The sequence below is a fragment of the Bos indicus x Bos taurus genome, chromosome X (genome assembly GCF_003369695.1).
Source record: "Bos indicus x Bos taurus breed Angus x Brahman F1 hybrid chromosome X, Bos_hybrid_MaternalHap_v2.0, whole genome shotgun sequence".
Lineage (NCBI taxonomy): Eukaryota > Metazoa > Chordata > Mammalia > Artiodactyla > Bovidae > Bos > Bos indicus x Bos taurus.
In genome coordinates, this window is record NC_040105.1 from 132,311,061 (window position 1) to 132,324,408 (window position 13,348).

Here is a 13,348-nt window from a genome sequence, read left to right on the forward strand (position 1 = left end):
ACGAGTCACAGGCTGGCTTCACAGGGGTCCGATATCTCATCTCTGTCTTCAACAGTACACTGGATCTACCCTGCTCCTCAGAATTGCCTCTGAACTTGATTGGAAACCGACTCTTGCCCCTCCTTACAGGCTCCAATTGCAAGAATGCTGCTGCCTCAGGGCAGGAAGGTGGGGACAGCAGCTTGCACCTCCTCCCCACCCTTGGAGAAAAGAAAGAAAGTGAAGTAGCTCAGTCGTGTCTGACTCTCTGCGACCCCATGGACTGTAGCCTACCAGGCTCCTCCATCCGTGGGATTTTCCAGGCAAGAATACTGGAGTGGGTTGCCGTTTCCTTCTCCAGGAGATCTTCCCGACCCAGGGATTGAACCTGGATCTCCTGCATTGTAGGCAGACGCTTTACCACCTGAGCCACCAGGGAAGATAGCAAAGACCTTTAAACATTTATTCTGCTAATATGAACTCAACAGTGTCCTCTTCCAAACAAAAGACAGTGCATAGTTCTACCAACAGTCAGTTATTTCTTCAACAAGTTGCCTCCAAGTGCCAACTTTGTGCCACACACTGCATGAGTTGCTATCATTCTGATGACCTTCAAGTCTAGTGGGTGGAGGCAAGTATGCAAACTAGTTATTTGACTAAGCTACTGAGATATACAGGAACATACAGGGGTTTCAGTATGACTAAGCTGAGTTGTATCCCTTACCTCACAGGCCTTGGTTCTGAAATGGGTATCCTGGTGGTGGACCCTCTCCACAGGCCCACAGAACATGGCATGCAGATACAAAAGTACAGGCTGAAATAACTGCCAATGAAAGTTATAGCCATAGCTGTTAAGAAGAAGATAAAGTTACTGTTGGCAAGAGTAGACTGAGAAAGGAAAAAGATGAGATCTAGAAGACTAAGAAAGGAAAAAGATGTGATCTTGGATCCAGGACTGGAAAAATGGATGCAGTTCAGTGAAGTGGAGAGAAGAATTAGATTAAAACATAATTCTCCCACATGGTCAGCTCTTTAAATCTTGCTTTTGATGCATGTCTTGGGAATTCCCTGGTGCTCCAGTGGTTAGGACTCCAAGCTTTCACTGCTGATGGTCTGAGATCAATCCCTAGTCAGGGAACTGAAATCCCACAAGCTGCACAGCGCAGCTTCTATTCACTGAGAGTTGTTTGCCTTAAATTTGTATTTGGCTTTGCTTTTGTATGTTGTAGGTGGGGAAAAGGATTATATAAGAAAGAATGAGGGACTTCCCTGGTGGTCCAGTGGCTGGGACTCCATGCTCCCAACACTGGGGACTCAGGTCCGATCCCCAGGCAGGGAAGTAGATCCCGCATACCTCAATTAACACTCAGCACAGCCAAATAAATAAATAAAGTAAGAAGAAGAAAGAATGATTGGGCTACTCTAGCCCAACACTGTCCAATAGAACTTTCTGCAATGGTTGAAAGGTTCTATTCTGTGCCGTCCAATTCAGTAGCCTCTAGCCATAGGTGGCAGAGAAGGCAATGGCACCCCACTCCAGTACTCTTGCCTGGAAAATCCCATGGACGGAGGAGCCTGGTAGGCTGCAGTCCATGGGGTCGCTACGAGTCGGACACGACTGAGCGACTTCACTTTCACTTTTCACTTTCATGCATTGGAGAAGGAAATGGCAACCCACTCTAGTGTTCTTGCCTGGAGAATCCCAGGGACAGGGGAGCCTGGTGGGTTGCTGTCTATGGGGTCACACAGAGTCGGACACGACTGAAGCGACTTAGCAGCAGCAGCCATAGGTGGATACTGTCATTGGGGCCAATCGCATTAGAGAGAGCAGCTCTTAACCACTTAGCAAATAGCCCATCCACACCCTGGTTAAGGAGCAATTAAATATGAACGCTTCCATGAACGGACTTATGGGGGCGCTCATTCGCAAATGCCCGGGCTAGTTCCATCAGCAGTTAGAGGATCATGGTTCCTAAAAAGCATCCCGCAAGGGTTGATTTACGATTTGCACGGGTATGTGATTTGCACGGGTACCTTCAGGTACATTATCTCATTCAATCCCCTAACAACCCTGAAGCGGGTAGCACGGAGATGATCATCCCCGCGAGATGCAGTAAATCTAGGTGACAACAGCAAGGCCCTGCAGCCGTTGAGGGTGAAAACTAGAGGTCCCCTGTTTCTCCTCCTGGAGGGGGAAGACTCTTTCCAGGGGGCAGCACAAGGAGAATGATCTCACGTTGCTAATGCCCACTGCTCACCGCCTGGGCTTCGCGGATGAAGAGGTGAAGACACCTCTACCTCTCCTGTCTCTGCCTTTTTCCTACTGAACTGGGGCCAATCTGGCCGTAGCCTATGAACAAGAACCTTATATTATCCCCTTCCCACTACCTTGATTTAGGCAATAGAAAGCGTTTTGAAAAGATCGTTTATATATTCAAAATTATGTAGGGAGCACCAACCATGCCCCAGCCATTGTTCTAGGCCTGGGGATTCAGCTGTGAACAAAGCAGAGACCCGCACTTCGGAGTTGACAATTACCGTGGACGGAGACTCCTAAAAAGTTGGGCGTACACTGCATTGTCTTAACATTTCAAAAAATATGTTAAATCTACGGTGGTCTCTTACATCTTCAGTGTCACACACACACACCATTCAAGGTGTTTTTTGTGTAAATCTGGACTTGCCCTTCAAGCAAACTGCTTGGCCAACTGAAATGTGGAAACACCTTTCAATTTAGTCTTTTAACATGTGTTGAGTGCCACCTATGTGCAGAGCCCGATATTGGGGACTTTGAAGAGAGGCAGAAGGATGAGAAGACAAGGTCCTATCTTAGGGGGTTCCCAGGGCGCTGAAAGGCAGTTCCTTGCCTTGGGAGCTCCCAGGCTGTAGGAAGGGACAGTCTAGACTGGGAAGGCAAACAACTTCAGGACCCACTTTCAGAGGGGAGTCCCAAGTACATGCAAAATGAATCCAGCCTAGGCTGTCTGGAATCGGTAAATGGTCCCTTGTTGTGATAATGGGAAACAAGAGAGCAGATGCCGTCTCTTAGGAACTGTCACATGTCCCAAGGACGAGGAGGAACCGGGGCAGCCTCTTCTGGATTACGCTTTATCCTGGCAAGTCTTCTGAATGAGAAGTGGAAGGATGGGGTGGGGGCATTCCAGTTAGAGGGTGCCTCCTGGAGGGATAGTAGGAAAAATGGGGGCACCGGGCACAATTCAAACCCAGTTGAAGACAGAGGAGAGAGGCGGGCCAGTGCCTGAGGGTCTCGGCTAAGTCCTTACAGCTGCGGGGTGGCCCTGCGGATGGACCGAGTCAGGGGTAGAGGGGGCGAGTGGGGGCAGTGCCTCGGTTCCTTGACAGCTGTTAAGGAAGCGTGGCGACAAAGGGTTAAGTGTGCCCCGGACTGCCCCAAACGCTTCCTGTGTTTGAAATCCTTCAGGTCTCCAGAACCCTCTGGCCCCCGGCCAGGCGGGCTTTGTCCGGGGAGCCGCTTGTGGGCTGTCAGAGCGGCCGCGCCGCCTTTGTTGTGGGGCCACCTCGAGGTTCCTTCTCGCTCCCTGGCTGGGGCTGCCGAGTGCGTGCCGGGAGGGGGGCGGTGTGGGAGGCTCGCTCCCTCTCCCTCTTCCTGGCCCCCCCCTCCAGCCCTCCCGATGACCACATGACCAAGTGGGCTCGCGGCCAAGCCACAGGCTACAAAATGCAGCCCCTGGAGTGAGCGGGGCGCATTCCCGCTGGCAGCCTGAGCCCCGGGCCGTTGGAGCCACAGCCGAGCCGCCAGCCATTTGGAACGGGCTCGCCGCCGCCCCCGGAGCCGCCGAGACCAGCTGGGCGGCGCTGCCCCGCGGCGGGAGAGGGAGGCTGCGGGAGACAGGAGGCGGCGGCCGGCCAGCCCGCGGCGCGGCTCGGGGCGCACGGTCTCGCGGCCCGGAGCCACGCGAGTTCCGCGTCCTGCAGCCCGCCCGAGCCGCGGCTCGCGCCTCCCTCGGCCCCCGGCCTCTCCGCCCCCACCCCCGCCCCCTGGCCCGGGCCGCGCGGCGGCGGCCGGCGGAGCAGCATGAATCTGCGGCGCTGCGTGCAGGCGCTCCTGCTGCTCTGGCTCTGCCTGAGCGCGGTGTGCGGAGGTGAGTGCGCGCCCTCCCGCTAGTCCGCGCTGCAGACCCCGCGCTCCCCGCCCTCCGCCCCGACGCTCGCTCCCTCTCCGCCTCCCGGGAGCCGCGCGCGAGCCGTACCGGAGCCGCCACGCGCCGGGCCGCCCACTGACAGGGCGCCCGGGGTCAGGGGCCCGCCGGCCGCGGACACCGCTCCCTCCGGGACAGTGGGGGGCTCGGCTCGGCCTGGGGCCTCACCCGTCCGGAGCCTGGCTCCTCCCGGTCGCCCCTCGCAGTCTGAGGAGCTCAGGGCCGCAGGAGTGCGCCCCGGGTCCCGCGCCCCGCGCCCCGCGCGTCCCGCTCCCCTCGTGGATCATTGGAGGGAGCTGACCTGAGCCGGGTGGGCAGGGCTCCCGCGTGGAAAGTTAGGGGCAGCCGGCCGGTCCAGGGGCGCGGGCCACTGGGGATGATGTGCCAAGATGCAGACGTGACACTTGTTGCATAGGCAGGAGCGCGCGGCGGGGGCGGTGGCGTGGAGCCCAGCTGTTGCTCCTTGCAGCCTGCATGTGAGCTGAGGCAACCTACCCTGGGCCGGGCCGGGCAGGGCCGGGCCGGGCTGGTCTCCTCCCTTACCCCCAAGTCCTGTTTGGTCTGCTCTCCTGCTCCCATACGGGAAGGCTCTCCCCAAGGCCTCGGTCCCACCGCAGGGACTCAGTTCTTCGAGATCCTGGCTCCCTCCCTCCTCCCCTCCACCCCCGGCATGGTCATGCTGCACTTCAGTCCCCCTGTCTGCAGGCACCAAACAAGGCAAGACCGCCTGACCCGGTAGATACCTCCAGGTAGCTGGCCCCCACCTGCACCACAGCCCCACCTGGCATACTTGGCAGTCATCTCTAAGCCCGGTCTCCACCCACAGCCCAGCCTCCCGGTCAAGGCTGCCTGTCTGTGCCTCAGTGTCTCCTGGGGCTGCCAGCTCCCACCTCCAGCTGCCACAGTCCTGTGATCTGGCTGTCACTGCTGCCTGACTGGCACCAGAGAATAGAAAGCCCAAAACCAGGTGGACTAACGCCAGTGACAGGGTTGGAGTTTCCGGGAGGTAGGAGCTGAGGGAGGCAGAGAGCAGGGCAGCACGTTTCCTAGAGGCAGGCTCCGGGTCCTCCTTGGTTCCAGGCCCTCCAGAACACAATGCAATCTTGGAGGCTCTGAGGGGCCTGGCGGGGCTCCACCTCTCTCTTTGTAGGTCACCTGCTTTCTCAGCTCTTTCTTGCCTTTGGCATCGCTCTGGCCCCAGGGAGTCCTGCCTGGCTTCTCAGGAAGGTGACTTGGTTGGCTCTGGTACCACCTGCCTTCAGCTAGCTATCTAGTGGTCTCTCTTTTCAGGGCCTGAGCCCTGGGTCAACCACCTCCTTGAGAAGAAGGGGAGCAGGCTTTTCCCTGACAAACTCCTGTCAGGTGGACAGTGGCAGAAAGTGAGCAAAAGATACAAATGAAGGAGCCCGCAGGGACCTGCCCTCCGGGAGCCTGCCGCCCAGAGAACTTGGCAAGACACTGGCAAATGGCCCCAGGTGGTGCCTTCAGGGAGAGTGGGTGCAGAGAGGGCATCCCAGAGGAAGCTGGGCCTGCCTGATCGGCACACTTGGGGCTCCCCCAGAGCCTCCAGGGAGACTGTTCACTGACCGACCAGCACTTGGACCCTTTAGATGTCCAGCTGTTGGGGTAGCACTGAGGTAAAGGCAGAGCTGGTTTCAACAGGAGGGAAGGTGCTGTCTGTTTCAGACCCTGCCACGTCCTCCTTCAATTCACCTTTTTTCATTAGGTCGCCTTATCTCCACAGCCTGCTTTGGGTAAATTCGTTGCCCTCACGTTTTGCTTAAGCCAAGCACTGGAAACTTCCCAGGCTCCCCCTGCCTCTTCACCCTGCCCCCCCCGCCCCAGCCTCTCTTGGAGCCAAGGAGGCCACCAGCCCAGGGTCCAAGGACACAGGTCCTGCTGTTCGTGCCTCCTGTCCTGGGTCAGAGAAAGAGCTTTTCTGAAGCACCTCACCCCTGGCGCAGACTCACATGCTGTCCGCAGCCCGAGTCCCCAGTCAGAGTTCCAGGCCTGAAATCCATGCTTCCTCCACAACATTGTGCCCTGACTTGGAATGCACCCCCACTAACACACACAGACTCCTCCGCGGCCTCCTGACCTGGGATACACTTTGCTCTTCTGAGTCTGCAAACTGCTGAGCCAGGGCCAAGCAGCCCTTGGTCTTTGTCTGAGCACCTCTCTCTCTCTCCTGCCTCTCCCCAGCCCCAGCTGAGGCCTGGCCACCATGACAGCGTGAGGACAGACTCTGACCTCTCTGACTCAGGGAGGGGGCGTCTCCACTCCATCCCCAATGCCTTAGAGCTAAGCCCCCAGGTAACCTGAGTCAGTAAGGGACTAATGCAGGTGAAGCAGACGAGCAGGGCTGCCAGGGCAGGTGTCTTCAGTGGCTTGGCTGGCATGGGAAGACGGCTCAGGGCATGGGGCTGGGCAGACAGAGGAGGGGCACCTCATCCCAGAGACACATGCAGGACCCCAGAGCAGTGGAGGGGACACAGCCAGTGCCACTTGTGTGGGCTTTTAAAGCCATCACAAGACAGGCTGGATGGCAATAAGAAAAAAAAATGATACTTCATTCCAAGTGAGGATGGCATGTTCCTGAAAAGTGGCACACACCTCATTGTGTGCTGGCAGGGTTGGAGTTCATGTGGTGTGAAAAGCAAGCCCTGTTTACCCCTGACTGTGGTTCACAGTGGAGATGCTGATGGCACTTCGGTCCCTGTAGGCTTGCGACTCCTGGCTGGATTGCCCTAGCCTTCCTTTAAGTAGCAGATGAGTTAGAGGAAGATATTTAAGTTCACTGGGGATGACCCAATTTCTACAGGGGAATTCTCTTGTGTAGCCAGGACCTCTGCAGTGATGAGAATCGGAAGCCTCTGATTGGCCCCTTTAGACAGGACAAAGCCTGAGTTTCAGGTGTCAGCTTATCTTAGGGTGAACCAGACTCAGAATCAAAAGTAGGAAACAGGTGGGTGATAGGATCAGGGTGGGAGAGGAACTGCAAACTTCTGGCTATGAGGAGGACAGTGAGCCCCCTGCCCAGTGGGGTGCAAGATGCCTGGGGCTTCTGGGTGACTGCTTTCCAGGGTCCGGCTGAGAGCTCAGTCAGCCTAGGTAGTTCTTCTCTGCAGCCCCAGTGTCTAGACATCTCCCTGGCTAGAGTCTGAGCCCAGCAGCCATGCCCCTCATCCTGGCTCTGGGCCTCCCTCCCTCTTAGGGGCCTCCCCCACCAGGCCTCCCTCCCTGATTGCCACCACCACTTACAGCCCTGGGTCTGAGCATTTGCAGATGATACCCTTCCCAGCTGGGCACTGTGACTCTCTTCTCATGGCCTGCTGTTCCTGGGACCATAGCCTGTGCCATTGGTCACCCTTCAGACTCAAGAATCAAGACCTCATTGAGACCTTTATGGTCTTTAGGGTGCTTCTGTGTGCCTGGCCACACCCTCAGCACAGTCCTTTTTGCCCCGAGAGTTTCTCTGGTACTAACTTTTCGTTAGCATCATTCCTATCCTCTTGCAGAGGGCAGGACAGCCTTGAGGGGGCTCCAAAACACAGGGCAGAAGCTGAAGCAGCTGGGGTGGGGGGCTGAGTGAAGGGGCTTCCCTCCTGTCCCTATACACGTTCCAGCCCCTTTGCAGAAGGTAGCCCCACGACGGGAGGAAGCAGCCTCCTGGCCCCTACTGCCCCAAAGCACAATTTGTGTTTGAATTTACATTAGGTGCTGGGTTTAGGGGACCACATTAACCCAGTCCCAACCAGAAGCATGAAGAGTGGCTGGTAAACAGAGAGGTCCTAATGGGCTTGTGACTCTTCTGCGGGAGGGAGGGTGAAGGGCTAGAGAGTGTGCGCGTGCGTGTCTGGGCCAGCACTGGAGAGCGGTAGGCCCCAGGGGCCTGGGCAGGGAGGGCCCTAAGGACAGACCTCGCCTGCTTCTGGCCTAAGAGGAGGAGAAATGCCTGGAAATTGTGTGCAAGTGGAGGAGGAATCACAAAAGCCAACTAGCCAAGGAAGGAACTGGAGCATGGGGATGCTGGAGGCAGGGAGGAAGGAAAGGAAGAGCTGCCAGGGGTATAATGGGGGAACTGGCAGCCAAGGGGCGGTTATATGGAAACTGTGAGCTAGTGGTGGAGACTCCTGGATGGATAGAAACAGGTCTCGAGAGAGAGGGATATAGCTGGAGGCGAACCTGCTGGTGTGGGAAGAGGGAGACTGGGATTCACGATCGCTGGCCTCAGAAGCTGTATTTGCCTGGAGCAGCCCCATCCTGGGCATTGCCTAACACTCTGCTGGTCTGTCTCTCGCCCAGCACCATCACCACTCCCCGCTCTGCTGGCCTCTGGTAGCTGGCTTGTCTGTGGCGTGCCAGCTCGCCTGCCCTGGCTGGACGTCAGCCTCCATGTGAGGTGGCCCATGAGTCTCGTCCCTCATCGCACCCAGGAACACCCAGCACCACTTGGATTCTATCGGCAGGGCTTGCTCTGGCATCAGGAGGTTTCTACTCTGTGCACAGATGTAGAGGGGAGCCCCTAGAGCAGAAAAGAAGCCAACTGGGATCAGAATAGAGGGAATGTGCATCAGACACAGGATGGGGGTATGATCTGGGGATGAAAAGAGGTGTGGTAAGGGGGGCAACTTTAGCAGCCCAGCCCCCTTCCCGATGCACTTGCTGCTTCAGGTGACGTTCACTCATTTGTTTACTCATTCATTTGTACAATATTTATTGGCCTCTGAATCTGGTCACAACCTGAATAGAATCCAGCATAAGGCAGAGTCAGAGACCACCCTGTCCCCCTGACACAGAGAATCGGAGACTGCCCCCCCCCCCCCAGCAGTCCCCCAGTCACCCACCAGGAGGCCATGGGAGCAAGTGAGCCCCAAGATGGCTAGACACTGATGACATGCCCAGGGGGGAGGTCTGAGAGCTCTAGGACTCAAAAGTGGGTCACCTGCATATCAAAGGATGTACAATGACATCATGTTTCAGATTTGCTTTAGAATACCTCCGCAAAGAAAGAAACAGGAGAACCAAAGCATATGTAACTCCATCTGGATCACTGTTGAATCTAGGTGATGGCCACGTGATGGGGGGAGTTCATTTCATTGAAATATTGTGTCTGAAATGTTTTCAGTGTATCAGTTGCCAGGGTGCAGTGGGAGGTATACTGTCTGCCATGCCCCAGGCTCAGTACAGGCCTGATACCCCAAACTGCACCTCTTGATGACGTTCTGAACACAGAACGTGTATTTGTGCCCATCAGAAACATGATAAAACTCTCAAAAGGACATAAAGTCAGGTGTATAATTCGCAAAATGTGAGTCATGGGTTCCATTTGCCCCAGAACAGTGTAACTGTTGCAAAAAGTTCATTGGTTCATGGATTGAAAAAGAAAAACTATGAGAGCGCCACCTCATGGGGAAACTGCCCCTCCTGGCCGGCTGTGAGGCCAGGCCTCTGCATCAGCCTTTGGGGATGACTGGCTTGACTGGCTTTCTTCTTCCTACAGGACCCCTGCTGCAGACTTCTGACGGGAAGGAGATGGAAGAAGGCACCATCCGATACCTGGTGCAGCCCAGGGGGCCGAGGAGCGGCCCAGGCCCCTGGCAGGGAGGTCGGAGGAAGTTCCGGCGCCAGCGGCCACGCCTCTCCCACAAGGGTCCCATGCCTTTCTGAAGCAGGTACTTGAGCCTCTGGTGAGTGGGTGGCACAGAGAGGGCAGGGGAGGAACAGTCTGGAAGCTGGGTGGGCCTGCTGCTGATTGCTGGCCAGAGACCTGCACCAGGCAGTCCCAGCCCCACACAGAACCCTGGGGCTCACAGATGGGAGGCCGAGGCTCGAGAGGGGCTTGGCGCTCCCCCAGGAGTCAGGTGCTGGCTCCCGTCCGCCCGGCTGCCTAGAGTTGGGCTGGCTGGCCCAGGTGGAGTGTTCTGGAAGACCAGGGGGGGGAATGCGCTTTGATAAGCTGGGGAGGGGTGCCCCAGGGTATGTGTGTGAGTGTGGATCCTCACCAGAGGCGGAGAAGGAGGCAGGGAGCTTTGGGGGTAGCCGCAGGCAGAAGACAGGAAGAGAGCTGCCTGGAGCTATGGGAGGAGAGTTAGAGGTGACCTGCTGTCCTTCCCACTGTCTCCGGGACAGGGGCACCAGCTCAGGGGCCTGAGGCTTTAGGTTCAGGCTTGCGCGGAGCAGGGTGAAGGTGGTCTTCTGTCCTGCCCTGGGCGGTTCCTTTGACCTAGGACACATCAATGACTCCTCTCTGGTCATTTTTGTCTCTTTAGGACCGAAGGGGCCACCACACGCCCACCCCCTGTGATTTCTCTCTACTCCTCCATAGATCGGCCTGCTTCTCTGGAGCCCTCACAGCCGTTCGCCTCACCTGGCCCCTCTTCTAGCTGCTCACCGGCTGGCTCTCCTCCCCCACTTGCCTTCCCATCAAGGATCCATTCAGCCCCTGATTCCTGACTTGGGAGACCTCGCACTGGAATACCAGCCCTCCCCCTGCTCTAAGCCCTACCTCTTCTGTCTGATACCCTAATGCCTAACCCTTCTCTGGCCCTTCCTGCCTCAGGTATGCCCTGCGGGCTGGGTGGAACCCTCCCTTCTTCAACTAGGGCATCAGCCTTCCCCTGGCTGCCAGAGGGGCACAGGGAGCTGAGCAATGAGAGACTCTAGTGAGAGGGGAGAGGGATGGGGTGTTGGCATGCAGACAGGGTGCCTTGGGGGACACGGGAATGGGGGCTTGGCTCTCTGGTCAAGGAGGAGGTGAAGCACCAGAGAAGAGAGGAATAGCTACTGTGGTGTCTTCCTCCTCCCTGAGTTTGGCCCAGTTAAGGAAAGAGGTGAAGGAGAGGGGCCATGCTGTACTGGGTTGGCCAAGAAGTTCATTTGGGCTTTCCATAAAGCTGTTATGGATACTTCGTCACTTCTCTCACCACCTTGCTGTGCTGCCTGACCGTCCCTCTCCCCCTACCCCGGCTAGTTTCAGCTCCAGCTTTGGAGGGGAGGAGATGGGCCTGAGGCGGCTCTGTACCCTCCCAGGAACGAAAGCCAAGCAGGACACTTGGTTTTGCCAAGAATCACAGACTATCAGAGCCAAAAGGCACCTTGGAGATCACGTAGCTCCACCTCCTTATGCAAACTCCTGCAAAAAGCAGAGGCCTGGAGGGGGATGGTGACCTGCTCAGTGTCACCAGAGCCAGAATGAGGGCTCAGGTCTCCCGCTCCCACGTGAGGACATCCTCTTCCTTCTTGATGAGGCTTTCCAAAGCCATGAAGTGCCTTTCTCCCGGGGTTGGGGCTCAGGGTGCCTAGGAAGGGGGAGGGAACTGGCTGTGAGCTGCCCCATGGTGGGACGGAGCTGTCCCAGCCTCCCTGGCCTCGGGTCCATTCCCCAACCTGGCCCGGAAAGTTCTATGACTGGCCAGCCACTCCCATTCCTGTGACACTCGCAGACCCCAGGTATTTTCATAGCGGCAGCTCAGGCACCAAGACTCCCAGGAGCCAGGAGGTGGCCTTAAGCAACTGGACTCAATAGCTGTCCCTTCATGTTGACAGGACTTTCTCTCCCAGTGGCCTTTCCTTGGGGAGGGGGGAGACAGAAAGGAGAGAGGAAAGAAAGGGAGGGAGGGAGGAAGGAAAGATGGGAGGAAGTGTGGATCTCAGCAGGCTTTCTTCTGAGAGGCCTGGGAAGGAGAAAAGGGAAGACAGGAGCCTGATGGCCACCCATGTATGTGTGGGAGCAGGGGGAGTCAGGGCCCCCCGAGTCCCACAACAGATCCCTTTCGCCTATACCCGAACCCTTCCCCTTCTCTCCACTGCTGCTAACGCTACTGCTGCTGCTGCTGCTGCTTCAAGGCCCACCCTGGGGAACCAGGCTGGGCACCCGCTGACCCCCCAATGCCTCTCAGCCCGGAGTGGGGGCTGACCAGTGTCCAGAAAGCCTCTTCTGCCATGGATGCCCCCACCAGGGACTGGGCCGTTTTCCCCTCTTCCTCTCTGCTTCTCCTGTCGCATCAGTTGCCCAGCCCTGTGGGGAACGAGATGGAAAGGGATGGCTGGGAAAGTCTGGGGACACGAGAAGTGGGGATGCTGAGGGGCTGTCTTATTTAAAGTGGTTGTGTGTGATTCTTAGACTAATTTATACAAAGTTATTAAGGCCCTTTTCATTAAGAAAGCCTTCCCTTTCCCTAGTTGTGTTCACTGTGTTTGTAAAGATTGTTCAGTGTAAATATGTCTTATAATAAAGAATGAAAAGCTGACAATTCACCCTTACTCTTGGAGGTCACTTTCAGGAGGGGCACACCTCTCCCCTGAAGTCCCCAGTCCCTCCCCACCCCCAATGCCCATGAACTTCACGCACAGGGAAGGAAGTACCTGCCTTCTATATCAGTTCCAGGTCTGATGGCTTCTAACTAATTTGCCAAAAACTCACAAAAAGAATTGCTATGCTTAATGACCAGTTCACATAACATACAGTCCAGTTTTAAGTGTGTTGGCATCTGTTTGAGTGTCCTAATTGTTATATGCAGTGTCCTTTAAAGGATTAAAAAAAAATTAAGAACATTCTGATTAAAGGTGGGATTTCTACTAAAAATTGTTTTATATCCTTGGTGCGTGCCTTCTTCTATTTTTATCTACTTTTGAACACTCCTGGGACTTTTTAGCCAGTTTGCCTTTCTTGAGAAATGTTCTGTTTCCTGCAATAAATACATTTGATAATGACTTTGTATGTATCATTTTATGTCTCACACAGTAGAGTTGCTTGATGCACAAGATAGCCTGAGAAATAAAATGCAAGGAGTTCGATGCAATTCTGCCCCATCTGTCTCACTTCTTCACGATTGTTGTCAAAATGCCAATATCTTGGAGAACAGAAAGGAATGCTGGGTACATGCTAATTTGGTTAATCAACTCATTAGGTGCACACAGGCATACACAATCCAGAGTAAAACCCAGCGAAGAGGAGACAGGAGTGATCCAAAAGGTACCTTCAAGTTTTGTGGGAAATTTTACAGATTTGACAGGTATTTAGTTCTAGAAATATACAATTTGAAGAAAGGGTCTTGAGACACTTGCTAAAAAGTCATAAAGCTGCTCAATGAAAGGTCAAATAGAAAACACCACCCACAGCACACACAGCAATCTCATCATTGACAAAAATGTTGCAGATTGTGACAGTGATTTTAGAAAACGAC

At 55.5% G+C, this 13,348-nt stretch overlaps 1 protein-coding gene and 1 non-coding gene across 3 annotated transcripts; one reads left to right on the top strand and one right to left on the bottom strand.

Annotated features, from left to right (window-relative positions):
- Nucleotides 1–346: 346 nt before the first annotated feature.
- On the bottom strand, nucleotides 347–418 carry TRNAC-ACA. The gene has a single exon. It is a non-coding gene; the product is annotated as a tRNA-Cys (tRNA).
- A 3,140-nt stretch (nucleotides 419–3,558) lies between these two features.
- APLN (apelin) lies at nucleotides 3,559–12,959 on the top strand. Of its 2 annotated transcripts, none has more exons than XM_027534405.1 (3): nucleotides 3,559–4,103; nucleotides 9,664–9,850; nucleotides 10,433–12,959. In XM_027534405.1, the coding sequence occupies exons 1-2, from the start codon at nucleotides 4,037–4,039 to the stop codon at nucleotides 9,828–9,830; spliced, it is 234 nt and encodes a 77-aa protein (XP_027390206.1). In that variant the 5' UTR covers nucleotides 3,559–4,036; the 3' UTR covers nucleotides 9,831–9,850; nucleotides 10,433–12,959. The 2 variants fall into 2 exon arrangements, with proteins under 2 accessions (XP_027390206.1, XP_027390205.1); XM_027534404.1 differs by having other exon boundaries at nucleotides 3,662–4,103; nucleotides 9,664–9,835.
- Nucleotides 12,960–13,348: the final 389 nt, after the last annotated feature.

Excerpts from the sequence above, each read along its gene's own strand:
- APLN (XM_027534405.1), top strand. The coding sequence starts at position 4,037 with ATGAATCTGCGGCGCTGCGTGCAGGCGCTCCTGCTGCTCTGGCTCTGC. Across the intron at positions 4,104-9,663 it reads CCTGAGCGCGGTGTGCGGAG|GACCCCTGCTGCAGACTTCT; the intron begins GTGAGTGCGCGC and ends TTCTTCCTACAG.